General features: G+C 44.6%; 1 protein-coding gene across 1 annotated transcript; it reads left to right on the top strand.

Annotated features, from left to right (window-relative positions):
• Positions 1 to 1159: 1159 nt before the first annotated feature.
• tlcd2 (TLC domain containing 2) lies at positions 1160 to 27275 on the top strand. Its single transcript, XM_080503972.1, has 4 exons — positions 1160 to 1637; positions 2713 to 2795; positions 4853 to 4935; positions 26485 to 27275. The coding sequence occupies exons 1-4, from the start codon at positions 1459 to 1461 to the stop codon at positions 26863 to 26865; spliced, it is 726 nt and encodes a 241-aa protein (XP_080360098.1). The 5' UTR covers positions 1160 to 1458; the 3' UTR covers positions 26866 to 27275.

Below are 27275 nucleotides of genomic sequence, written 5' to 3'. Positions count from 1 at the left end.
TCAATGCGATTCAAATCAAACTTTATTTCTCTCGCGCCAAATACAACAGTCATCTTGAGGCACTTTGACAGAGGAAAACCCAACTATTCCACGTGAGCATGCATAAGTGTGGGCAGAAAAAAAAGCCTTTGCAGGATCAGACTGACTGACAGAGGTGGAGACTTCAGTATTCTGGTTGGGGTTAAGGCAGGGGTGTCAAACACAAGACTCCTGGGCCAAATCCAGTCTGCAAAAGGCTAAACCACCAAGCCAATTATTGAAACAATTGAAAGAAAACATAGATTTTTGGAAACACATTTCTTAAGAGTAGTAATAAACACAACACTGATACCCAAGTTAAGATATCAGCAGGAAAGCAAGCTGCCTCCTTTCTCAAAGTCATACTGTTTATAAAAACACGCAAAATGCGACATCTATTGGAGACATTTATTTTCGACATTTCACAGTATTTTGCCTTTATGTAATTCTTTTTGTGAAAATATTGACATTTTCATCACGTCTTGTCTGTGCCACAAGAAAGACAAACTTTGAAGTTTAAATATAAAGTGGGGGATAGAAAGAGCTAGAGCAACAAGCAGCAATCAGATTGTTAAAAAGAAATAGTCACAATCCACCATATATATATATATATATATATATATATATATATATATATATATATATATATACATATATTCCAATTTGAATTAATTAATGGCCAATTTAGTCAATTGTCTATTTTATAACTTTGGTACATTTAGTCAATAAAAAAATTATTAAATAGTGAAATAATTATGTATGTCTTTTACATAAAATGAACTGGTATTTCAATGATTTAATGACACATTTCTATATTTAACTAACATTTTAATTGCTTAATGGCACATTTATTTAATTATTTAATGGTGTATTTATTTGTATAATTTTGGCACATTCATTCCTCCACAGTTTGGGGCTCTATTTGAATTTGATTTTATATAGACTCTCTTTCAGGTTGCAGAGGTTTGAAATACGGTGGTGAGATTTCCTACAGCACTGAAGGCGTCGCGGGTAAGCGTGTTTTTTATATATTTTGGCCACGCCCCTTCATAGTAGGGCGGCGAGGAGCGTCAGCGTGAGTGTCTATGTGCAAAAGTTACACAAACGAGGAGACGTGGTTTTACAACAGGGTGGTTTCACAACGTGTTTCACAACAGTAAACACGGCGGCTCCACGCCTCCCCCCTCCACCACCACCACCGGGCTGACAGAGGAAACAAAACCACTGGAAACATCCCTTTTGGTTCACGTCTCCTTCCTGGACATTAGAAAAGAAGAATTTTTTTTTTGGTGGTTTTTTTGGTTTTTCCTGAAGTGTTTACAAATCGTGCCTGGGATCACTCCCGACATGCCGGTGTGATCGTGTCGGTTCGTGTCTCTCCGCGTCAGTCACCGTGTTTCTCTTTCGTCTCCGCGGGTGAAGCGTCTCTCTCTCTGAGCCATGGAGCTGAGCTCGGTGCTTCTCACCACCGCTTCTTCCACCGGCTTCTTCAGGCTCGTCAACGCCGGGGTCGGGAGCCTGCCGGTGCCCGAGCCCGCCTGCAGAAACGCCTGGAAATGGAGAAATATCTCCACATCGTCGGTGCACAGCTCCATCACCGCGGTCTGGGCAGTGATGTGGTGAGTCCCACCAATATGCTTTTATTTGGCAATTAAATATTGAAATGGGTTCTTCTTTCAGCAAGAATATATATAGTTAGAAATTACATTTATCCAGGAGTCTGAAACCTGTGGCTCCCTGCAGCTCGCACATCATCTTCTACATTCACATTTCTATCTTATTTTCTGTTTTTATTTTTGTTGCACAGCAGAAAAAACTTCCGAACAAAAGTCCAATAGTTTGTGGATTACAATAAACACAATATGCGGCACAGTAAATGTTTGAGTGAGCTGATAATGAGGCAACCAAGAGAAGCAGTTTCATCAAATGGACACAAATAAATCCTCTGCACTTCTTTAAATGAGCCTTTATTTGCACGTGAACCAGAAAAAAAACAGTTAAAATGACCGAATCAGCTTAAAACTAGTCTTTATCTTACTCAGTGCGACATAAGCTACGATTTTAGTTAATATATAACTAAACTACACCAAAAGTTAATAAGCAATGAAATAATTGGTGTGAATTGGTGAAACGTTAAAAAAAAAATTTTTTTGAATTTAATGCCGCACAAACCCCACTTTTTCAAAAAATTGCGAAGGTGCCAGGGGGAGTCTCCAATGTGGCCAAAAAGCAAAGTGTCACTTACTTTTCGTTTTAACACACTTTTATTAAGAGTAGTGGACAAAACACAGCACAGAAAGTCGAAGCCACGCTGTCAGGGGGAGTTTGTACAAACAGGCATAATGTCACAGCTTTAGGACAGTGTGCTTTATTTTTGAATGTTTACTGAATTTGGCACCATAATGTATGATACAAATCTGGCTTTACGGTGAGATTGTAGTCACTTTTTGGTCATAATTCTTAATTTTTTTGGCAAAAATATCCATGTTTCCATCACATATGTAAATCTAAATGTGCCACTCAAGATAAAAGTGGGCTTTATATGACCCATGAACTAAAATGTGTTTGACAGCCATGATTCTGTGTTATGGATAGTGGGCATTGGTTGTGAAAGTCTGGAATTAATTGATATGGACAAACTGGGATTTTGTCATTCTGAGCTTGTCTTTTTTTTTTTTTTTTTTACCCCCCCAGCTTTTTCATTCACCCACAGATGGCGGAAGATCTGATAGAAACGCACTCTGTCTTTTCTCATGCCCTGGTGTCGTTTTCCATCGGTGAGTAGCAAACTTCTCCTGCAGTCCACACACTGTCCCTGAAAGCACGGCTGTGGGCCGGAGGGCAGGCCAAGCTCAGAGTTGTTGCCCTCCCCAGGGAGAGTGAGAAAAGTCACATTATCTATCCCCGTGGCAGTCATCCTACTGAACTCTGTGATTGTGTGTGAGACCGTATTATCTCATGTCACTTCTTACACCGAGCAGAGACGACTTGTTGCACTCCTGCTTTTTTTTTTTTTTTTTTGTAACTTTTATTATTATACAAATGATAGGAATTGGTATTGTTTTGTAAAAATACAAACAATCCCATTCCCTTTGGATTACAGCGGGCGGTGCACGTTTTAAGGTTATGGTCTCAAGCTTCTTTGTGATTTCACAATATTTCTATGTGTTTGACTTTTGTAACTGTTTTTACTGTTAATGTAAAGTGTATGAAAGACACTAAAAAAATCTAATGTATAATAATCATTATTATTATAATAATATTGATTATTAGGTAATTTCACAAATTATAAAAACGTGCATGAATTAGATCCTGCCTGTCAGACTTGGGTGTGCCGGCTTTCCCCACATTCCCAAAATAGCAACTCTCCCTCTTTTCCCTCCTTTTATTAAAGCTGGACGGTGTAAGAGTGCGACCAGTAGCACGTGAGCGCTTCCAAATCGCACGGATTTTTCTTTGGGATCTGTGCCAGACAATAAGAACTTGCAGAGGATTCCCAGGATATTTGGAATTCTTCTGGGAAGCCCGCGCTCTGGAAGCTGGTGTGTGGAAAATGAATGAGGGGCATTATGACCGGTCCCAGGCACCGGGCGTAACCCCCCCCCCCCCCCTCGCAAGTCACGTGACCTCAGCCGGACAACAAGTGCACAAAGTCGTTTGATTTATGCAAGCTGCCCACATCAGAGAGAGAGGGACAGAGAGAGAGAGAGAGAGAGAGAGAGAGAGAGACGCCCCTCCCCTCCCACCACACAAGTGGTGTGATGAGAGGTCTGGCAGGATTTCAGGAGTTCTTGTGACAAATATATTCCTCAGTTCACAGTCTGCTGCCCAACTGGAGACCTCTCAGTGACCCCCCCCCCCCCCCCCCCCCCCCCCCGAGGTCATCGTTTAACCCCATTACATCCGTTTGTAATCCTCGCGTTTCTGTGTTGGACTGATTTACGAATCACCTGCTCATTTTAATATCGCCCAAATAGAAAAGACACACAAAGGAAAACAATGGCTCAGAGAGACATTAGGTGGGGTCAGGCAGGTGTTTGTCTCCGGTTTGACCTCAATGAGTCATTCCAACAGAGACGTTGCAGTCGGCCTCAAACCTCGTGGTTTGATGAACTGGTTTCATTCTGGAATTCGCTGCTGGCAAAGAGCCAACTTTTAAAACTTTTAGTTTCTTGGCCGGTGCTCGTCGAGTGGTGTTTGATTCTCTCGTTTTAGGTTCACTCATTCTTCATACACCCTTTATAGTCAATGGATCCTATAAAAGATGCTGGTTAATAATTCACATGCTGTTTGTCCATGTTCAGTACTTGGAGTCGAGGTAATGGCGATTGACCTTATGGATCTCCCGCTTTTTATCTTTTGCTCTGCAGCATGAGGTATTTCCGCACATTGCGACAGGAACCCAAACATGTCGACACGTCAACAGAAGGTTCCTGGTGTCACATTTCCAACACAATGGGGGCCAGCCCCACCAGAGCCCCAAGCTCCATTGCCCCATTCAGTCCCCCATCCTCCACCTTTCATTACTTTTCCTGTGATCAGAAAAGCTGTCGCCATGGATACGCTTGGCGGCGGCGGTGGTGGTGGTAAGGGGGTGGGGGTGGTGATATGAATAGCCCCTCTAAAAGACGGACGCATCTTGGGTGCCGTCACTGTCGTCATGGAAGCCCCCCCCCCCCCCCCCCCCCCCCCCCCAACATGCAGTCGATAGGCTCAAGACTGCTCTTGTCAGGATAATCTGTTTTTCGTATTTGGCTGCTTAATGAACCGCTGAACTGAAATGCGACATTAACCTTGACCCAATGTGTCTTGTCACCCCCCCCCCCCCCCGCAGGCTACTTCATCTATGACTTCCTGGACATGGTGCAAAACCAGAAACTGAGTCAATCCTGGGAGCTCCTCTTTCATCACGTCGTGGTAGGTCTTGGGGAAAAACAGGCGTACCGTGCGAGCGGAGAGACTCTGGGTGAAAGGTTTTCAACATCTTTACCTCGAGCGTGTGTGACGACTCCGCTCCCCTATGATTTATTAAACAGTTGACAAATAATCCCCCTAAAACCCCCGACACACCTGCCAGAACAGAAGCACGGACGCGAGCGAGACGAAATACCCGTCTTTCTCGTCTAGTAGCAACGAACAAGTGAAGGAGGGGACAGTGACGCAACCCACCCACCCCCACCCCCAAACCGAGCGTTCACCCTTTCACTCCTTAAGAGTGTTCAACTCCACCCGACTCCCTCCGTGTCTTGTTTTTCCACGGAACCACAAAAGAACATCCGTCAGATTTCCGTGAAGAGCGCTCGTCTTTCACGGCCCAAAGCACAGTAGAGATTTGTAGGGTTGCAGGACGGAGGACAGTCGGGGAAATGACCCTCGTGTGTCAATGTAGACGGAATTTCTCTTTCTGCTCCTGACTTGCATGGCCTCCATCCAACGGCGTGCTGATGTTTCCTATTGCTCTCCAATTCGACAGCACAGCTGTGGTTTGTACATATTTAAGTGTGGAAAACGGCATTGAATAGCGTATCGATATAAGCACAAACCACAGCACAGCTGTGGTTTGTGCTTATATCGATACGCTATTCAATGCTCTCGATACTCTGTCGATACGCTATTCAATGCTGATTTCCACACTGAAATATGTACAAATATTTCCCAGCATTACCTGCTACTTTTTGAAATGTCATACCTTGCGCACTAAACGAGCTTGAAATGCGGGTTTTCGCACGCTTTGATATGATGACCTGCAAAAATCAGCGTATCTGTATTGCAGCAGATAACCATACGAGCATTGTCATTTACTGGGGAAACTTGCCCATCAGGGCTTTTTTTTTTCTTTTTCTTCTTCCTATCAGATGAGCTCATTTAGAGGAATCCTCCACCCCGTGACGGATCGCTCGTTTTTTCGTTTGTTTGTTTTGCTGGAATGCTCGGTGAGTTTGTTGGTTTTTTTTGTTTTTTTAACGACGTCGTCTCAAATCCTATCTACTTTTTACACTGTAAAACATGGATTTGGACAAAGGGTTTGTATTGAGCGATGGTTATTTTTCACTCGAGTCTAAGAGCAATGCTTTCCAATTGCAAGAGGAGGCATCTTGCAGGCTCTGTGTCGATGATCATACAAGCTTGTAACGTGTGGATTCGCTTTTATTTGGGAAGAATATTGAAGACGAAGGTGTTTTTTTTTTTTGCCATGTGACCTTGTTGCGTCGGCGCTGGATTTGCTCACATGGTTTCCTTTTTTGGCCTTTGGAAATAAACGGCTCCAGCAGCTTTGTTGGCAGTCTTGAGAACCCCCCCCCCCCCCCCCCAGATTTTAAATCCTTGTCTTGATGTCACACCGTCACGTTGACTTCAGACCCAGCTGTTCCAGCGCTGCTTGTCCTCGGCACCGTTTGCTTGTTAATCAATTCATTTCTTGGAAAAGAAAGTTATAGCCCGAGTTTCACACGCCTGCTGAGAATATGTCCGTCATGGGACTGTCTGGATATCAGCTTCTAATAATGACCTAATATTGATTCAGACAAACTGGACTTCCAACTAACTGATTCATGCTTTAATCGGTCATCATACTGACTCACAGTGTTGAAATCTCAGGGGGGGTTTTTTTCACCAAGAGCGTGAATGTAGGAGTGACTTTTCCAAGTGCATAACGGCAACGTTTCAGTTGAAAACTCGTCCTTTTGGGTTTTTGTTTCAGAAAAGTTTTGCGTTGACACGGCAACGCTCAGGAAACGCTGAAAAACATAGTTTTTATGTGCTGTTGTTTGTTTTTGTCAGTTAACCACACGCGTATAGATGCACGGAGGACAATACGATCTAGATATTAACAATGGCGAATGCACAGACGGTCGTATAGAGTCATGACACTCTGGGAGGCAAACATTGTTCTTGTCGTCCAGTTGCATTTTCACTGACTCCGACTGCCGTTGTCATGTAAACGGATGCCAAAAACACAACAAAGGCTTTGTGTTTTAACTTGAAATCGTTGCATGTAAATTTTTTTTAATTTGTGATTTGTCCAGAATTGTGTGTCGGTGGGAAAGGCCCGATCAGTTTGACAGAAGATAGTTGTACTCTTTTTGTTGTTGTTGTTGTTGTTGTTCCTCCCTGAGCGTCTTGTCTTTCTCCCCTCCACTTCCTGGAAGAGTCCAGTGAATGGGCTTCAGCCAGGCCAGCTGGCTGTAGATTGTCATGAGACTGTGGGAGGGGACAGAGACTTCTTTTCTCATTCACATGTCTCCCTGTGCTTCTCAGCCAGCTCTCTTCCCCTTTTACTCTCAGTTCGCGACGCCACCGGGACTTTCATTCATGCTTTCCACACAACATTCAACCGCTTGAGCTGTGGAGCCATCTTTACCTCCACTCCTGTGCAATCTTGAACTCAAATGAACCTTTTTTTTTTTTTTAGATTTGTTCTGTTTTGTTGTTTTTTTTCCTGTTCTTCTAACACAGCTGTTATAATTCAATTCATAGTGTTAGATGCTAGAAACGCTGCTCAGTCAGGCACTGATTTACAGACACTGGTCACCTGATGTCTGTAGATTTTGGCCGGCACTGAGGTCCAGCTGGTCGTACGGTCAGGAGCAGAAGGTCGCTCCCTAGTTAATCTTCACCTCATAGAGGTCGTCAACATGACATATACTTATTCTTCCTCCTCCTCCTCCTCCTGTGGCTCCTCTTTCTGCCTTCCAATACATCCAGAAACAAACTTCCGTTATCGCAGATAGAAAAGCACATTTTAAGTTTGCTTATTAATTTAATCACATCTTTATGTTAATGTTTGATAACCCAGCAAACATTCCGATGTGTATTTACCAGGGGTCTGTAAAGTCTTTGACCAAAAGAGCCATTTTTGTCGCTTTTCACCAAAATCCAAGTTAACTGAAGGAGCAAAACAGATTTAACCTTTAAGATGATGCAAACAGTTTTATATATAGTTTTGATATTTGAATATAAACTCGCCTTATGTTACATTTCTGAAATTTCAGTTACAATTTAAGATGATAAATGTTTCTTTACATTTTCAGCTGATTTTGTACCTGAACTAAGCCTTTTCAGCCTTTTTTGTATTTAGCGTTTTTTGAGAAATCTTGACATTTTATCTGTTTTAGTTCTTTTTTTTTTTTTTAAGTAATTTTGTGTCTTTTTTCCCCTATTTGTAAACTTTCTTTTAGTCGTGTGCCAAAAGTCCCTTTGTGTGCATAACACGATGAAAGCAAAGCAACATATTTCTTTAGGTTTCAGGGAGCCGCTAACTGAAGGTCCAGGGAGCCACATGTTGCTCAAAATGTACCAGTGGAGGGGGAATGTGATGGATGGAGTACCAGTTGTAGTTACACGGCAGTAGTTTATAGTGTGCAGACTTAAAATAGTCAGCATGGTGAGTCTCAACTCCATGAATGGCCCTCAAGCGAGACCCAACGTGTCGTCAGCCTTTTATGTCGACGGCTGTTTGGCTTTCAGGCCTCTTGAGTGTTCAACCTCGACATTTTGCTTCTTGGTGTCTTCATTCAAGAGCACGCAGTGAAGTGGCATGCAGTGTCAAATAGACTTGCTGACTTTTCCTTGTCGCAGTCCAGGAGAAATAATAAAGTCAAACATTCCGCGGAAAGTGGTTTTTTTTTTTTCTTCTTCCCCTCCTTATAGACTGCAGATTGCAGCTTCTTATTTCTTGCCGGGAAAAATGTTGACCTCAGTATCAGCCCTCTGTGTGACTTCGACTGAGTAGTTATTTATCTCTACATTTTTCTTGACACATTTACAATTGCAACTTCTAAAATGTGATCGTGAAATAATAAAGCGGATAATTATTTCTTAACCTCTGCCAACTGTTTGAGTTGAAGAATCCGGAAAAACAAACTCGCCCACTTTGAGGCTGTTACTATACTTTACTCACGACTGTTGGAAATACTGAGCTTATACTTGCAAATGGGAATCCGAAGAGAAAAAAAGACAAGCAAGGAGAGAAGGGAATATCATTTTTTCCATAAATTCTTCAAGTAGCAGCGTCGCCAGCTTGTGGTAACTTGGAGAATCGGTTTTTCAACTTTGCTTTTCCTGTCGTATCTCATGCGTTTAAATCAACGAACCATTTGTCATGTGCGTCTTCAAAAATGCTTGTCACTCCAAACTCATTAGGCACAATTCAGTCGGGAAGGAAGACGAGGGGATCGCAGTTTGACCGTTAAGTGAGGATTAACATTTATTCTTGGCTGTTCAGTGAAGTAAAATATACGGAACTGTAGAAGGTCAAAGCAAAAGCTTATTTTCTTTCTGTACAGTGGTTTTTGATCCATTCTAACCATTATAACATGATATATATATATATATATATATATATATATATATATATATATATATATATATATATTTGTCTTTTACACAAATACGAATTAACATGATATTTAAAGATTTGCACCTTTTTTGGTAGGTTTTTGCCACACCAAGAGGAATTAATTATTATGCCCATAGGACCAAAATTGCAATATTCCTGTTGCTATAACTCATGCAGTGCTTGATGAATCTTTGGATTTTCAGCCCTTTTAGATCGGCCTCACGTAACGGAGTCACTTCAGTACTATTAGAAAGTGTATTGTAGACCGATTTGGGGTCATACTGGCATAGCAGCCTATGAGTGTGTGGATTCAGGTGCACTTTTTTCACCCTCGCTACCAACTGCACTCATGCAGGCAGACGTACCTCATGGGCACAAAACAGTTGGACTCCGCAGCCTCTTTGGCGAGGTTCAAGTGTATTTTTAATTGTGAATGTGTGAAGTTGCGAGGTTATCGCCACATTAGATGGTACACAGATCCGTCTGTGTCGGTCTGATGTAGAAATCCTCCAAACCGTGTATTTGAGTTCAAACCTCAGCCGCCGCGTCTTGGCGGTTCAACGTCTTCCAGCCTCAGATATGAGTGGAACTTGTCTCAGTTTACGGAGGATTGAGAATAGATACTTGTGGGCGGAGCGCGCTCTCACGTAGCCAACAGGGAATGTCACTTTAGGAAGCGCGACACGCGTTTCTGGAATGTTTGCCAAAGGGGCCCTTTAAATTCTGTAGAACATGATAAACCAGATTATCCTGCACCCTGACTTCACCTCATCTTTTTTTCTGCTTTTCATGGAAACACTATTTTCAATCAACCGGCAGGGATGGCTTTGCTTTTTCCTAATTCGTCCCTTGTGTGTACAAAGTTTTACTTCCTCTAGTTGTCAAGAATATTACCAAAAAGGTCTGCTTTTTTTTTTTTTTTTTTTTCACAGCCAAAGCACAGATATATTTCCAGTCTTCAACACACTGGAGCCTCCGTCACTTCTTAGTGACACACCCGTTGCCATGACGCACCACGTGGAGGAATGCCACTTTGTCTGCTTCTGCATGAGCTCCTGGCGCTTTGTGGTGTTCGGCAAAGCCAAAGATAATACAAATACATCCATTATGTGAAATTTAGCCACATGAAATTACATTGCTCATAGAGGAAGTGATGGCTTATAATGGCACATATGATATTGCACCAACACAAACAGATGGCAACATCATTGAGACCAAATATTAGTTTTCAGCCATTCTTGCTGCCTGGAGCCCAGAATCTATAAGATATTTTGTTTTGTTTTCTGTTTAATGGTTAGTGTCACTTATATGAAGTCTAAAATATATCTCTCCAGCTTAGACTTTATTTCTTATTCATGGTTGCTGTATTTGTTCACACGCCAAATCGGCATCTTTTCCTTCTCGCGTTTTTTCTCGTTTTAATTTCTCAATTTTTTTTCTGGCCCTTATCAGTTTTGACTGTCCCTTGTCCTTTCAGTTGTCTTCTTAAAGTGTCTTTGGTTTGCTTCTTTTTCTTTTAAATTTAATCAGCCAGTCAGAGTTAACACATCATATTTGTAATGTCATTGTTGTCTTTTGTTTTTAGTTTCATTATTATCATTGTGTCAGTGCTCCCATAAAGCTGATTGTAAAAGAATATGTGAAACCTGAAAAATTCTAGAACTGACACATTAAGCGTACCGGTAACTGGTGAGATAGTAAACAAGGAGAAAATGTAATGGCTCTTGGTGAAGCAGTGTCCCGGCTGGGATCCATTGTGAGTTGCATATTTTGGCGGGAAACTCGCCTCATTCCATGTGTATTGAGACCGGACATCTGGTCTCTACATGGACCTCTGGTACACACACACACACACACACACACACATACACACACACACACACACACACCCACACCCCAGCAGCTTCCTGAGAGGCCTTCTGCAAATGCGCTTTCTCTCCACTCCAAATGTGTCTGTGTCCATATATCACACACGCTCCGTTGTTCTCCACCCCTCCCCATCCTTGTATGACTTTCAAACACCCCCCCACCCCCCCCTCCCCACTCATCTGCCCACTCACTGCAGCTTGTACAGCCCCCTCACATGGCTTCAGACCAATGCGAGCCTCTGTGTGTTTGTAATGCTGTATCTGTGTTTTGTGTGTCGAGGTTGTGGAGGGGCCCTCCCTCATACTAGGTCTAATACCGAGGAATGTCCTTGTCTATTGTTTTTGTGTCGGATGAAGCTCGCGCCCACCAAATAGGCCGTCAAGAGAAATGATATCCAGTTGTACTGTATTTCGATGCATCTTCTTTTCACATACAACCTTAAAACACAGTTAAGATGTGTTTGTCCGTTGTGTTCCTGGCCTTTCGATCAATGTCAGCTGAAGAAAGCCAAACCTCGCTGTAATTCCACTTTGCATTTGGGGTGTTCAGAACATCTCATAGATAGCGGACATCCTAACCCATATATTTCTATTCTGTCTTCGCGGATGGCATTTGGCGTGTACACATCTCTTAACTATGAATCTGAGATTGCTTACGATATTGAGAAAGTTCAAAAACTGCTTGATAGCAGAGAAATCGAGCCATGTCGTGGTGATTGCACTCCAACTTTCCAATCACGTAAGCGTTCATTTATTCCATAATTTGTGCAATTCTTCAGCGATAAAATCAAAATAAATTCCTGGCTTTCTATCCAGTTATCGGTGGGTTAAAACAAAATGTGTTTTTAGAAAACCGGTAAAGAAAGAACGCAAAATAGGCGTACACAGAGAGTCGATCCTATCGCAGAACTGTATCAAGCTTAACAACTGTGAAATACAAGTGTGACGTGTGAATGAGCGATACGTTACACTAACAGAGCAGACGAGCCTCAGAACCGTACGCGTTTGTTTCCAAAGAGGCTGGAAAAGCAGTGTCCTAAACAAATTAAGTTTAAAAGAAAAAAAAAATAAGGGAGGTGGCGCATGTTTGGGTTGGCACACCAACCAGGAATTCCGTTTGTGGAGGCCGTCGTCCATCAGCGGCTTCAGAAAACACAGAGAAAGGGCGAGAGAGAGAGAGAGAGAGTTCCCACTCGGTGAGCTGCTCGTCATTTGTGAGGCGCGAGGTGGGGCAGAGTTTAGGGTGTGCGTTCGTACCACGCCTAATGACCTGCAGCAACGGCATCAGATGAAGATTAAGCAGTCCTGGCTCTGATCCAGCTGCTGTGGAAATACCACAGGGCATACGTACATGCGATTCCAAAAGCAGCGTGTGGGCGGATAGGCGGGCGTGCGAGCATGTGAGAGGGCAGCTTAAGAACAACCTCACCTGCAACGTTTGAGTGTAGTGCTTTTTCTTTTGTGGATGGGAATCATTGGAGTTAACAAGTAATACATTGCATGAGCATTGATAACGGGAAGCAGAAACTCCTTTAAAAAAACAACAACTAACCAATTCATTTTTGACACGTTGCGTTGGGACTCATTTCCTGCCTTTGTGCCTTAACGCTTAAACTGGCTGACTGCCGCTTACACATTTAGTATACAGATGTGAGTGGGGTCGACTTTCACAGATAAAAACCCACTGACAGGAAAGCAAAAATCATTTTCTTTCCAGAATTTTGAACCGTTTCTTTGCAACAACGGAATGCTGACTGTATTTTCAATGCTGTTGCAGATAAGAAGTACTCCCAACAGAGGGAGCTTTCAGTTGCACAGTGTGAAATTGATCTCTCAAAGAAAGTTTCTCGGCACGGTGACATCAAGAAGCAAGAATGAGAAGATTATCCTGTCGCCATCCGGTGCCTTCAACAGATAATTAAATGAAGCGAGGCAAAAATCAAGCAGACGATGTTGTAGCATTTCTATCCTCGGAAAAGATTTTCTAGCAGAAGCAACATTTTGCCTCCTGCTGTTGTTTTGATGTCCCACAGTATAGGCATGTAAACACAATTAGGCGCGCCGTATGGCATCGGTTTGTCATGGAATTTCTGACTGTCAGAACATTTTCTCAAGCTATCTCCGATTGAAATAACAAGCAAGTCGGTATGCAAAATGTGTTTATGCAGCACCTTTCAGAGATAAAGGTCACAAAGTGATTTACGTTGTTACTGGCAAAAAGATCAAAACAGAAATAATGTCAATTAAAAAAAAAATATAGCAAGGCATATGTAGTATTTGGGGCATAAGGATGAACCAGTGTTTCAAAATGAACACGAGACGTGATCGGGTGCCAGGGAAGAGAAGATATGACGGGGCGATACGGGCTCTCCGCTTCATTCCAGACCAATTTTGAATGGAACCTATCCTCGAAGCTTTTACAGTGCAGAAACATGAAGTATCATCAGATCTCGTCATGTTTTCCCATCCTAATAAGTGTGAACTTGCATGGAAAAGGAGTCTATGATTTTTTTTTTTTTCAGGGGTTCTTTTTTTTTTTTTTTACCCCTGAGGAATGACATGATTTATTACACTGGATGTGTTACAAACCACCGCTCTGCCGTTCACGCCGACTTTCCGAGTGCCTCAGGTGGCCAGGACTGAACTGACTGGCCTCGGGTTCCACGCGCAGATGTAGAGAAACACTCGGGTCTCTTGGTCGGAAGCTTGAAAATGAACAGCCGCACAATTCCGATTAACAAAAATGTCACTCAATCATTGTGTTTGTGTGCATTTCTGAGCAAATGTTTTGACTGAGAGCCGTCGGTCTCAGCTGACCTGAATTTGTTTAACGCAGGTCGCATGACCGCCATGAGGTCTGCTGTCACGCCGTCCTTTTTCAAACTGTGGACCTCGCTGCTTGTGTGCGTGCGTGTGTGTGTGTGCATGGTTGTGTGATTGCCACAGTCTCATGCTTCCCTGCCGCACATCTTTTCCACCATTTCCTCTTGTGGACTTTGAACTTTTGTCCTCTGAGGCCCTCCCACCTGCCCATCAGCCCACTGATGGTCTACCTATCACCAGACAGCAAGCGTCCCTCAAGCTATTCCCTCCTTGTCAGCCTCACTCGGCGATACCCTCTTACTTTATGACTTCAGGAACCACTGCTCCTCCGCTAATAGGCCATTAGGCAACAAAATGCAGTTATGTGGTCAAACCTTCGGAGCCCAACAAGAGAGGCGTTTTCAATGGAGTTAAATCCGGAGTAAATCCACTATGATGCACGTATTTAGTCATTGTTATTCAAGAATTATTGTCTGCCACATTTACTTCCATCTGAATTTGTTTTCCCATTGAAGGGTGGGGGTGGAAACATTAAGAATACTTCAATATGTTTGTAAAAAGTAGAGTTTACAGATTTTCAAGGTGGGTTTTCCATATCCACTGTGATTAGCCACCACTATCAAACCACCAGGCGCAATCAGAACTTTTATCAAGTAGTCAACAGAATCCTGAAAACATTCATGGAGAACATAAACAGGAGTTACAGGATTGTTTTGCTTGATTTACTGTAAACTGACATTAGTTTACCAACCCAAAATCAAAGGCAAACTTCAGTGAAGCGCCTCCATGTTTTGAGAAGGGTTCTTCATAAATGTAATCATCCACACTATGTCCACATTTACACTGCCAGTCTTGATGCTCAGAGTGGATTTGCTGCCATTCCATTTTTTTTTTTTTTTTACCATGAGGTTACACGTATTTTATCAAGTGACTCGTGTCTGATTCTCGCAACTACATTTTCCTACAACGTCAGAAGCAGCACGCATGCATACTTGTCGCATTTACGAACCTCAGGCGACTTCAGAACCAAGTACTAATTGCAACGCCGTGGATGATGACGTAAGTTTGATGCTAGTGTCGCGGTTCCGGAAGAAGTTGACCTGGAGAACGTTGCCTGGACTTTTAGGCAGAGGAGGTGGAGGGAAATGGTCAGAATTGCTTCGTGTAGCTAGATTTCCTGAGACAAATCCAAGACAAATCTGATTTATTTCCTCATTTGAACGAGGCCTGTATCGCGTCTCAAGAATATTTGACTTTTAATTGCCGCTGTTACAAGAAGGTGGAGATGTAGTATGTAAGTGTTTCATTTGCTTGTGTTGAGTCTCATAACCGCTCACGAACACACACAGTCACAGATGAGGCTCGGAGGTCATTGACTTCGTTCATCTTTTTTTTTTTTTTTTTTTTACGTAGCTTCCGTATCACTCAGCGCTCTGAGCTTATTACCAAACCTGAAATTCTCCTCCAACTGAGCCCAAGAGTTATCAGCTAAAGACAAGGAAACTGGTTTAGCGTGGAGGTATTCAATAACCCTTTGTCTCCAAACTGTACGCGAGTGTTTGACAGGAGACGACAATGGGCGACTCTAAAGAGGCGTGATTAGTAACACGAGTATATAAAATCCCAATGATGAGGGGTGAAATGTCTTTTGGGACACATTATCAAGTCCAGTTGACCTGATTCAGTTTGCCTCGTGGTGCTGCCTATAGTGTCTATACTTGCTTAAGGTGTGTATACTCGTGTGTGTGTATATAGGTGTGTGTCAGTTAAAGGCAATAAACGTACCGAGCAGCGCAACACCTGCAACTGTTGAACCTAAGATGGAGACAAAGGAGACGACCTGAGAGGTTTGGATGTATTTTTGGGGCAAACCAAAGCTTTGTAAATTAGTAGGAAAGATGTTCAGGACAAAGTCTTTGTAATGACAATAAATCAACTAAGTTTGAACGTAACACACTTACGATGGGACACATAATATTCTTTTTATGATCGTTACAAAATGTGACCTCGCCCTAGAAAACATCCACTTTACATCTCAGGTGAGCTTCATTATCGCCTTTATCTCGAGGTGAGTTACGTATATGGAATTTATTGTCGGTTACATGTAACTCTAAACATTAACATTTACTCTACTTTCCGCTCGACCTCGAACCAGTTTAATATTTTCCTTAAAGTGAACAAGTGGGATCGGTGAAGAAACCAAGGGAGGGTGTTTCTTGTTGTCAGTGACCCTTATTTCCCTTCTCGACAAGAAACATTGATTAAAAATGGTAATAGCAGGTGTTCAAAACACCTTTTCATCAAGACATATTTTTAGAACTGAATGTAATGAGAATACTTCTTTGTTAATCACTGAGAGTCAGACAGCGTTCATCCCCTCGTGATGATGATTGAATGTGTTGACCCGAGAGGATGAATATCTGCAATAAGCACCCTGGTATTGCAAATTTGTTTTTTTTTTAATTAATGATCAGTTTTCACCCATTTTCATCCTAACCTGTACTCGTCTTTGCACCCGGAGTTTCCCCCTGAAAGTGGGACGAGGTGAAGGTCCCTCACCGGGGTCTAGAGAACATCTAATTGAGCCCACAGGGAGGAAAAGCACCGAACAAACAAACACGATTACTGCCGCCTTGTTTTTCAACCCTTTGTCTGGATTTCACTCGGGTTAGCTGAGATATGTGGATGAGAAACTTTGTGAGATAAATGTGGCACGTCTTTATTTTATATTCAAGATCACCTGAAAGTTTTTTTTTTTTTTTTTTTTTTTTTTTTTTTACACAAGCCCCTTTGGAATAATATGACAATGTTTGCCTCGAAGCAAGATAAACAAAACATGATCAAATATACTGTCTTCTAAAGAGGAAAAGGGACAACAATAGCTTCATGCTCTAAAAATGTATTTGCAAAGTTAGTAAAATAAGTTTTTAGATTTCTGGCCGTTTCTGTTCTTTTAGCAAGCAACCGCAAACATTTGATGGCCGTCACGCTTGAACTGATGGCTCATTTTTACATTAATGTCTCAACTGCCTTTTTGAACTACAAATACCCCGAGAAAACTAGAGTTGGTACGACTATTTAAAATCATGCCGTTAGTTGTCGACTTTGATAGTATATAACAAAATCAGTGAATGTTGAAAATTTACTTTATTTAAGGAACAAAACTCCTAAATTGCATAAATGCAATAAGAGAACATGGCATTTTGTTAGTCTGTTCACCTTTGTGTCAATAATGTGTACACACACACACACACACACACACACACACACACACACACACACACACACACACACACACACACACACCAGTATTTATCTTTTCAGCTTTTTTTCCTTTTCATAAATCATCTAATCAAGTACAGTGACTCATTTCACAGGATTTAGACTCTTTGAATACCAGTTAAATTATTTGCATTGTTTTTGAACCAAAGTCACAAAAAAGTGTACATTTCTATGTAATTAACAGTTGTTGCTGTAGATGGAAACGGAAGCTGAGGAGCGACCAGATCCTATAAGAGCAGGTTGGAGAACATTCACCACTGAGCCTCCAGTAGTGTTTTAACTTGTAGATTATTTATGTTGTTTTCCAGCATCTGATCAACAGGAACTCCAGCAGGGTGGTAGAAACTGCAGGGGAAATCATATCTACGCCACCCGCTGTATGAGGCGAGTGCGTAACGTGTGTGATCAACACCACCCGGCGCATCACTCTAGGTTTTTGGCACGTTTTGCTTGGTTTAGTCATTATATTTGTTATGACAATTAAAGAAAGCTCCAGATTTAGGCTCTTCGGTGGCAAGTCTCCGATCTCACTAAATTGTTTTGTTTCCATCGCTTTTCTTTTCTTTTTTTTTTTTACGTCGGACAGACCACTCTCTCGGTAAACCCTCATGGCAAACATTTGTACTCTGACTGCCATTACAGTATTAAAAAAAACAAAAGCACATCCTTTCTCCATTTTTACTGGACTCTACCACATTCAACCATCTATTTATTGTAGGCCGATGCATAAAGTACTTTCATTTTTCCAGCCAAAAAAAATGCATCAGTGAACTGTGTGTTATGTCTCAAAGTAAGTGACACTGAATTTAAACAAATAAAAGATCGTTCCAAAATGAAGGCCACGCTTCAACGCAGTCAAAATAATCTAACGTGAGGTTGAGACAAATGTATAAACTACTAGATACGCATATATATCTATATACTTTCCTCCAAGTTTGTTTGAAATGATACTCTTTTATGTATATTACAATACTTCCGTTGTGTCGTTTGAAAGATGTGACCATGGTCATTCGTGTGTGTTTGTGTCTGGCTTGTTCAGTGTCACGGCTTTAGCTCCGCTGCAGTCGGTGAGAGCCAAGTTTCAGCAGGGCTTATTGTGGCAAATCCACATAATGCTGAATCAATTCCACTTTGGTGGCTCCAGCCGGCTGGTGGGGGGGATTACGGCGAGCCCCCCCTGCGAGCGCAGTGCTGACGGCATGACTACGAGTGAGAGAATCCTTGAATGGGTGTGAAACGGCGAGTCCATCCACACCCACTGTTGCTGGGAGACGATACATTGTCCTGACGAACGCCTTGACGTTTTTCCGCTCGTAATTTTTCACGCTTTGATTGTGTGCATTTACTGCGAGCAGCCTTGGAAACGTAAAAGTATCACTAATGTTTTGTGACCCCGAGAGGCGTTTCACTATCTGTGACCTGGGTGAGGTAAGGCCGCTGGATGACTGTGATTGGCTGAACATCGACGGCACAAACGTCAATAAAACCACCGTAAAAGTACAAGCACGTGCTGAGAAGTGGTGAGTTTTCATAACAGACCTCCTGAAGCATTCCATGTCGGGGCAGGAGCTGGAAGAGTGCCAGTTCCTTTATGAAATATGAAGGAATGGTCTTTGTCCTGCCCTCCTCTCATCGGGTTGTATAAGGGTTTGTTTTGACCCGACCTGCCCGATGAGAACGAGGAGGAGCGGGGTAACGTTGGCGAGGCAAGCCCCGACATGGCATGTCCCACCGCCAGACAGAGGAAGTGGCTGACGGGGAAGAAGAGCTACCAATGACAGACACTGGGTGGCTCTGAACATGGCAGCGTGAGAACAGGCGCCAAGCTCCAGCAGTAGGTCAGATCCAAGGTCCAGGCTGTGCAAAGCTGGTCCAGAGGTGTTCCAGCGTCGTCACAGCAGGGTGGAGGATGCAGGCAGGGTAGTGTCCACAGTGGGACAGTGTACGGAAACATCTGTGCCCAGTTGTTTTTTTTTTAACTTCGTTTTTACATGTATATTTATTTTAGAAAAAAAAACAAGAAGAAAAAAAGCCAAAGTAAAACAATCTGTAACAGAGTATATCGTATCATTGAACTCGTCAGTAGGGATGAGATCAGGTGTCTGCAACCTGCGGCTCTTTGGCCCGTTTGTAGTTCGTAGCTCCCTGAAGCTTTCACTGAATCATACCTGAATAAACATTTTGTCTTAGTTTGGGTTTATTTATACACCAGAGTCATTTTCAAAATGACTTTTATGTCTTGAATTAAAAATGAGGCTTCAAAGAAAGGCTCAATAACTAAAATGGGGGGGGGGGGGGGGGATGCTCAAACAAGTAGAATTTCTGAAGCTTAAAACCATTTCCTACATTTTTTTTTTATGCCATAAAGGGCGAGATTCAATCAATCAATCAGTGTTTGTGTTTTTAAAGTCTTTTCCAGGGAACCATCACCTCAGTATCAAACTATTACACTATTACTCCAATCTGTTTTATATAATCAGAATTTGATCTTTTCAAATCGTCTACAGTAATCTGTGTTTTATCATTTAAACTGTTGCCTATTATGAAATTTGTAGATTTTCAAATTATGACGATGTGACGTCCGCTGCAGACGTCTTGGCCAACTTCCCCTTGTAAATGAAATCTCAATCTCAATGGGTTTCTTCCTGGTTAAAAAACAAAAGGTTAAATGAATGTAAAATAAACAACATGGCGTGTATGATTAAAATGTCCATCTTTCACGATTTTATGGTGCTGAAACAAAAAAGAAAGAAACGTGTCTTTGAAACGATCTAATGTGTCGATTAAAAAACAAAAACAAAACCAAGACAAAACATTACAGTTGGGGTTGCTTTTCAACGTCACAAATAATGAAAAACAAATTGCGCTGATTATTTGGTTGGTTGTTGTGTTACTCCGTGTTGGTGAGTTTTCACCGTCAGTCAGTCTCACCGCAGAGGAATGTCACAATGAGCCATGCACATCCACACCGGTGTGTGATCTCACATACTGTGTGTGTGTCTGTGTGTGTACGCGTCTGTTGTTGACGTAACTCTCTTCACCCATATGATGATGGACTTGATGATGCAGGTTGTTTGTTGCTAAATACGGCACTTTCTCCGTCATGTGCATTGGCTGCCACGTCGGTCATCATGAGCTGTAAACACTTTCCTTCCCCTCCGATTGGTCGATGAGTCGGTCAGTCCCAGCGCCATTGTTTTCTTTGCCGACTTGAGCACTTAATAGGAAATATAGCAGCGAGGCTGTACGCTGATATCTGCCCATCATATCGGTGCAAATCAATCATTTCCTCACAATGTCTTCCAAAACTGATGTTGGCGGTTTGATTCCCAAACAATGTGCAGTATTTCAAACTGCAAAAGCAATCAGAACAAGCCTTATAAGTCAAATCTATTCGCAAGACGTCTGCATGGGTGTGACCGAAACATGAGGCCACACTAAACACACATGTATTTTACCCACAATGCACTGGAATGCAGTGTGTGCTTAGTGTGTTTAGTCGAACTGTTTCTACTGGAATAGTTGTTGTTTTTTCCGCTGACATTCAAACACAAATAAATGTACATGATACTCATTACGTTCCCTAAAGCTACTTGACGATTTACAGTGAAGGTTTAAAGCTGCGGCTTGTCAAAACTACAAAGTGACACCAATAATAGCTGTGCGCAAAGACTCCCTGTTTCCATTTACAAAATTGGATAATGCTTCCCTAAATCAAATCCATTGTGAGGGAGACCTGAGATATTTAGATGCAACATGCTTTCTGGCTCAGAAATGACTTTAGATGTCAACATCCATCCATCCATCCATCCATTGGCTACCGCTTTATCCGGGGCCGGGTCGCGGAGGCAGCAGTCTGAGCAGAGTAGCCCAGACTTCCCTCGCCCCAGACACTTCCTCCAGCTCCTCCGGTGGCACCCCAAGGCGTTCCCAGGCCAGCCGAGAGACATAGTCCCTCCAGCGTGTCCTGGGTCTGCCCCGAGGCCTCCTACCGGAGGGACATGCCCGAAACACCTCCCTCGGGAGGCGTCCGGGGGGCATCCGAAATAGATGCCCGAGCCACCTCAGCTGGCTCCTCTCGATGTGGAGGAGCAGCGGCTCTACTCCGAGCTCCTCCCTGGTGACTGAGCTCCTCACCCTATCTCTAAGGGTACGCCCAGCCACCCTACGGAGGAAGCTCATTTCAGCCGCTTGTATCCGGGATCTCGTTCTTTCGGCCATGACCCATAGTTCATGACCATAGGTGAGGGTAGGAACGAAGATCGACCGGTAAATCGAGAGCTTCGCTTTTTGGCTCAGCTCCTTCTTCACCACGACGGACCGATACAACGTCCGCATAACTGCAGACGCTGCACCGATCCGCCTGTCGATCTCACGCTCCATCTTTCCCCCACTCGTGAACAAGACCCCAAGATACTTAAACTCCTCCACTTGGGACAAGGGCACTCCACCGACCTGGAGGGGGCAAGCCACCTTTTTCCGGTCGAGAACCATGGCCTCGGATTTAGAGGTGCTGATCCTCATCCCAGCTGCTTCACACTCGGCTGCGAACCGTGTCAGTGCACGCTGGAGATCCAGGCTTGATGGGGCCAACAGAACCACATCATCCGCAAATAGCAGAGATGAGATTCTGTGGTCCCCAAGCCGGACCCCCTCCGGCCCCCGGCTGTGCCTAGAAATTCTGTCCATATATATGATGAACAGAACCGGTGACAAAGGACACCCCTGCCGGAGGCCAACGTGCACAGGGAACAGGTCCGACTTACTGCCGGCAATGCGAACCAGACTCCTGCTCCGGGAATACAAGGACCGAACAGCCCTCAACAAGGGACCCCGGACTCCGTACTCCCGGAGCACCCCCCACAGGACATCTCGGGGGACGCGGTCGAACGCCTTCTCCAGATCCACAAAACACATGTGGACTGGTTGGGCGAACTCCCACGAACCCTCAAGCACCTGGCGGAGGGTATAGAGCTGGTCCAGTGTTCCACGACCAGGACGAAAACCGCATTGTTCCTCTTGGATCCGAGGTTCGACTAACGGCCGGACCCTCCTCTCCAGTACCCTGGAATAGACTTTCCCGGGGAGGCTGAGGAGTGTGATCCCTCTGTAGTTGGAACACACCCTCCGATCCCCCTTCTTAAAGAGAGGGACCACCACCCCGGTCTGCCAGTCCAGAGGTACTGTCCCCGCCCGCCACGCGATGTTGCAGAGACGAGTCAGCCACGACAGTCCCTGCACATCCAGAGATTTAAGGAACTCTGGGCGAATCTCATCCACTCCCGGTGCCTTGCCACCGAGGAGCTTCACAACAACCTCGGTGACTTCAGCTTGGGAGATGGACGAGTCCACCTCTGAGAACCCAGTCTCTGCTTCCTCAATGGAAGACGTGGTGGTGGGATTGAGGAGGTCCTCGAAGTATTCCTTCCACCGCCCAACAATGTCCCCAGTTGAGGTCAACAGCTCCCCACTTCCACTGTAAACAGTGTTGGTGGAGAACTGCTTCCCCCGCCTGAGGCGCCGGACGGTTTGCCAGAATTTCCTCGAGGCCGACCGAAAGTCCTCCTCCATGGCCTCTCCGAACTCCTCCCAGACCCGAGTTTTTGCCTCCACCACAGCCCGGGCTGCGGCTCGCTTGGCCTGCCGGTACCTGTCGATTGCCTCGGGAGTCCTATGAGCTAACAGTGCCCGGTAGGACTCCTTCTTCAGCTTGACGGCATCCCTTACTTCCGGTGTCCACCACCGGGTTCGGGGATTGCCGCCACGACAGGCGCCAGAGACCCTGCGGCCACAGCTCCGAGCAGCAGCTTCGACAATGGAAGTGGAGAACATGGTCCACTCGGACTCAATGTCTCCAACCTCCCTCGGAATCTGTGAGAAGCTCTCCCGGAGGTGGGAGTTGAAGGCTGCGCGGACGGAGGGCTCGGCCAGATGTTCCCAGCAGACCCTCACAACACGTTTGGGCCTGCCGAGTCTATCCGGCCTCCTCCCAGTCCAGCGCATCCAACTCACCACCAGGTGGTGATCAGTTGACAGCTCTGCCCCTCTCTTTACCCGAGTGTCCAAGACACGCGGCCAGAGATCAGATGACACGACCACAAAGTCTATCATTGACCTCCGGCCTAGGGTGTCCTGGTGCCATGTGCACTTATGGACACCCCTGTGCTCGAACATGGTGTTCGTTATGGACAAGCTGTGACTGGCACAGAAGTCCAATAACAGAACACCGCTCGGGTTCAGATCGGGGAGGCCGTTCCTCCCAATCACCCCCTTCCAAGTCTCGCTGTCATTACCCACGTGGGCGTTGAAGTCCCCCAGGAGAACAATGGAGTCCCCAGTTGGGGCACTATCCAGCACCCCTCCCAGGGACTCCAAGAAGGTTGGGTACTCTGAGCTGCTGTTCGGTGCATAGGCCGAGACAACAGTCAGAGACCTGTCCCCTACTTGTAGGCGTAGGGACGCAACCCTCTCGTTCACCGGGGTGAACTCCAACACGTGGCGGCTGAGCTGTGGGGCAATAAGCAAGCCCACTCCAGCCCGCCGCCTTACACCGCGGGCAACTCCAGAGAAGTGGAGTATCCAGCCCCTGTCGAGGAGCTGGGTTCCAGAGTCCAAGCTGTGAGTGGAGGTGAGCCCGACTATATCTAGCCGGTATCTCTCAACCTCCCTCACAAGCTCGGGCTCTTTCCCCCCCAGCGAGGTCACATTCCATGTCCCAAAAGCCAGAGTCCGTGTCCGGGGATCGGGTCGTCGAGGCACCTGCCGTCGACTGCCACCCAATCCACACTGCACCCGACCCCTACGGCAGCCTCTGTGGGTGGTGGGTCCACAGGAGGATGAGGAAGAGGGGCCCGCGTCGTCCCTTCGGGCTGAGCCCGGCCGAGTCCCGCGGGCAAGAACGCGGCCACCAGGCGCTCGCGTGCGAGCCTCCACCCCGGGCCTGGCTCCAGGGTGTGGCCCCGGCTGCGCCAAACCGGGCGACGTCACCTTGCTCCTCTTGCGTGTATCCATGGGGGTTTTGTGAACTGCTTTTAGTCTGACCCGTCGCCTCGGACCTGTTTGCCTTGGGAGACCCTACTGGGGGGGCAAGCCCCCCGACAACATAGCTCCGAGGGTCATTCGGGTGCTCAAACTCCCCCACCACGATAAGGTTGCAGTTCAAGGGGGAGTCGGGGGACTCCGACTCCTCGTCCGACACCGAAGCCAAAGATCGGCAGTCTGAGAAGCTGCAGCCGCCGCCAGCGTCGTCGTCGTCGGGACCCGGCGGACACTGAGGCTGGTTTTTATAACCCGGGAAAAGTTGGTTTAATGTGCAATAGCCGGTCGTGGAGCCGCCATGACACTGAGGACGCGTCGACACTCGTCTCCAGTTTGGATCAAAACCAGGTTTAACCGGGACTCAAACTGAAAATTGACAAAACGGATTTATTTAAAGCCCCGAAGCTTCAAATCTGGTTTTATTTATTCTTATTTTCTCTTTTTACTTATTTTGCCATACCCAGATGTCAACAGCATTGATTAATAAAAGGACAATGCATTTGAATGGGAACCACAGCTTCTTTTGTGGATACAGTAGATAGAAAGTAATAGCAAACAAATATCAGATTAAATTGTGTTTGTTGCTGCTGCTGACTAGAATCTCCTCCATTTTGTGTTCCTCACCAAAATCCCATCCGCTTTGACGGCTGCGTTTGCCACAGATATGCGAGTACGTTTGCCACCATGTGGTTTTCATTTTGGGAAAGTGAAGACCGCTGTGGTCGGACTCCCTCACATGCCTCGGCTCTTGACTTTCCGCTGCCCGTCACTTGACTGTTTACCACATTAGCGAGAGCATCCTGTGTCCTCACGTGAAGCCACACAAGGATGCTTCTCCGACCGAGGCTCGTCTGATGGCGAAGGTCACTGGGTCTCCTGACCTCCATTCTCAAGCCGGGGAGTTAACGTTCCACTTTGTTTTCGATGTTCCAGCGTGTGCTCGGTGTGAATGTGACGATGTGACTCCAGTCAAGAGCTCACGGCTCAACTGTTTTGGTACAAACACATTTCAGTTTTGAAGCTGAAAAGCAGCCGTGGCAGCGTCTCCTCTGTCACAACGTATCAGATACTGTGAGTAATCAGTGCAATAATAAGCAGACAGGGTTTGTTGACTTGTCTGTGGTTAGGGTTGTTTTTGGTTTTCTGCAGGTTGGTTTCCAGCACTGTGCTGCCACCTGGTGGAGTTTACTTGCTGGTGAACTCACAGGCTTCAATCAGTGTTAAATCATCTCCATGCTTTAAACTATCAGAAAACATTTAAAATGAAACCAATAAAGAAGAGAGAAACATTTAAATACAGCAAATCCTTAAACTTGCATATAGAAATATACAAAGCCACTACATAGAGTGAGAAACAGTCCGTATCCCAGGCTGTTGCAATAATAAATGAACATTGAAGTGTTGACTTCTCTTTATTTGTCACTTTTAATATGTGCAAAACTTCAACTTTATACAATCTATATTATTTTATAAAAATGTTTTATGACCAACTTAAAAAAACAACATTAAATTTGCTACTGTTTCTCAATTTAAGAGACCCGTCACTTAAATGTAGATAGTCCCTCACTGTCTCAAAAAGTCAAACAACCTTCCAGAAATGAGAGAAGTAGAGCTTTGCACCAATAAACTTGTCCTTATGTTGGTCGCCAGCACATCTGAAGTATGGGCGTCCAATCAGAAGCAAGATTCATAACATGACATTTTCAATAACACCAAAAACACACTAATATAGCTTGGAAAATCCATTTTTCATTATAATTAACTAATTTTGTTATTGTTGTTTTATGTAATAAGTTCTTCCTTCCCATACCACATCATTCATATATATATATGTGTGTGTGTATCTTTTTTTTTATTAGCAGTGAATGGGATTGCATACAATTGTGTTGTTCTATTAGTACAATGACAAGAAAGACTGATAATAAGGAAGGAGAGCACAAACGAAATTAACTAAATTATTATTTTACAAACAATTTATATGGGGAAAAATTCGAAGAATAGAATTGATTAAAAGTAAGTGAGGACCATAAAATAGAAATGTAAATGATGAGTTAAATAATGATGAGTACCCATTGTAACTCTCTCTCTCCCTCCCTCTCTCTCTCTCTCCCTCTGCAGGTGATCACCTGCTTCGGCTTCTCCGTGGTGACCTGCTGTTACGTGGGCTTCGCCGTCGTCGCCCTGCTGGTGGAGATCAACTCCGTGTTCCTCCACTTCAGGCAGATGCTGCGTATGGCCGGCCTGGCCGCCGGCACGCTGTACCGGGTCAACAGCATGATCAACCTGGGCACGTACGTGGTCTTCCGCATCAACACGCTGGCCTGGATGACCCGCTGGTTGGTGTACAGCAGGGACAAGGTGCCCCTGATGGCCTACACGCTGGGCAGCGTGGGCATGGCCATCGTGACCGTCATGAACATCATCCTCTTCTGTCGGCTACTCAGGAGCGACTTTTTGAAGAGCAGCACGCGGGAGGCCAAGAAGGAGAAGGAGATGTAGACGGGAGGGCAGGAAAGGTCGCGAGAAGGATTAGACACACACACTTGTACACACACACACACACACATTATCATACAATAGCACCACGTGGCTTAGATGTGGTACCGTTCTGCCTGTGCCGTCACACGGCTCCACCTGCGGCCTCACTTCACACATCCAGTCTGCTGGAAGTTGCATTAGCAGGTCGGTTAATTCTCTACGATCTCCTCATATGTGAACAATGCGAGGCCTTAAGAAATCGTCGCTCACGGCGTAGGAATAAATTCAGTAATCCAGGAAAGCTCGTGATGAGTGAAGACACAGTCCATGACCATGAGAAACGCATACAACTCCTTTACAAATTTACAAGGTTTTTCCCCATAATTTTATTTTCTTTTTTTCTTATTTTAGCTGAGCTTAAGCCATTAAAA

This window comes from Blennius ocellaris (assembly GCF_963422515.1).
Source record: "Blennius ocellaris genome assembly, chromosome: 2".
In the NCBI taxonomy this organism is placed as follows: domain Eukaryota; kingdom Metazoa; phylum Chordata; class Actinopteri; order Blenniiformes; family Blenniidae; genus Blennius; species Blennius ocellaris.
The sequence above is the reverse complement of the archived record's forward strand: the minus strand, read 5'-3'. Positions and strand labels throughout refer to the sequence as shown.

Excerpts from the sequence above, each read along its gene's own strand:
- tlcd2 (XM_080503972.1), top strand. The coding sequence starts at position 1,459 with ATGGAGCTGAGCTCGGTGCTTCTCACCACCGCTTCTTCCACCGGCTTC. Across the intron at positions 1,638-2,712 it reads GCGGTCTGGGCAGTGATGTG|CTTTTTCATTCACCCACAGA; the intron begins GTGAGTCCCACC and ends TTACCCCCCCAG. Across the intron at positions 2,796-4,852 it reads CCTGGTGTCGTTTTCCATCG|GCTACTTCATCTATGACTTC; the intron begins GTGAGTAGCAAA and ends CCCCCCCCGCAG.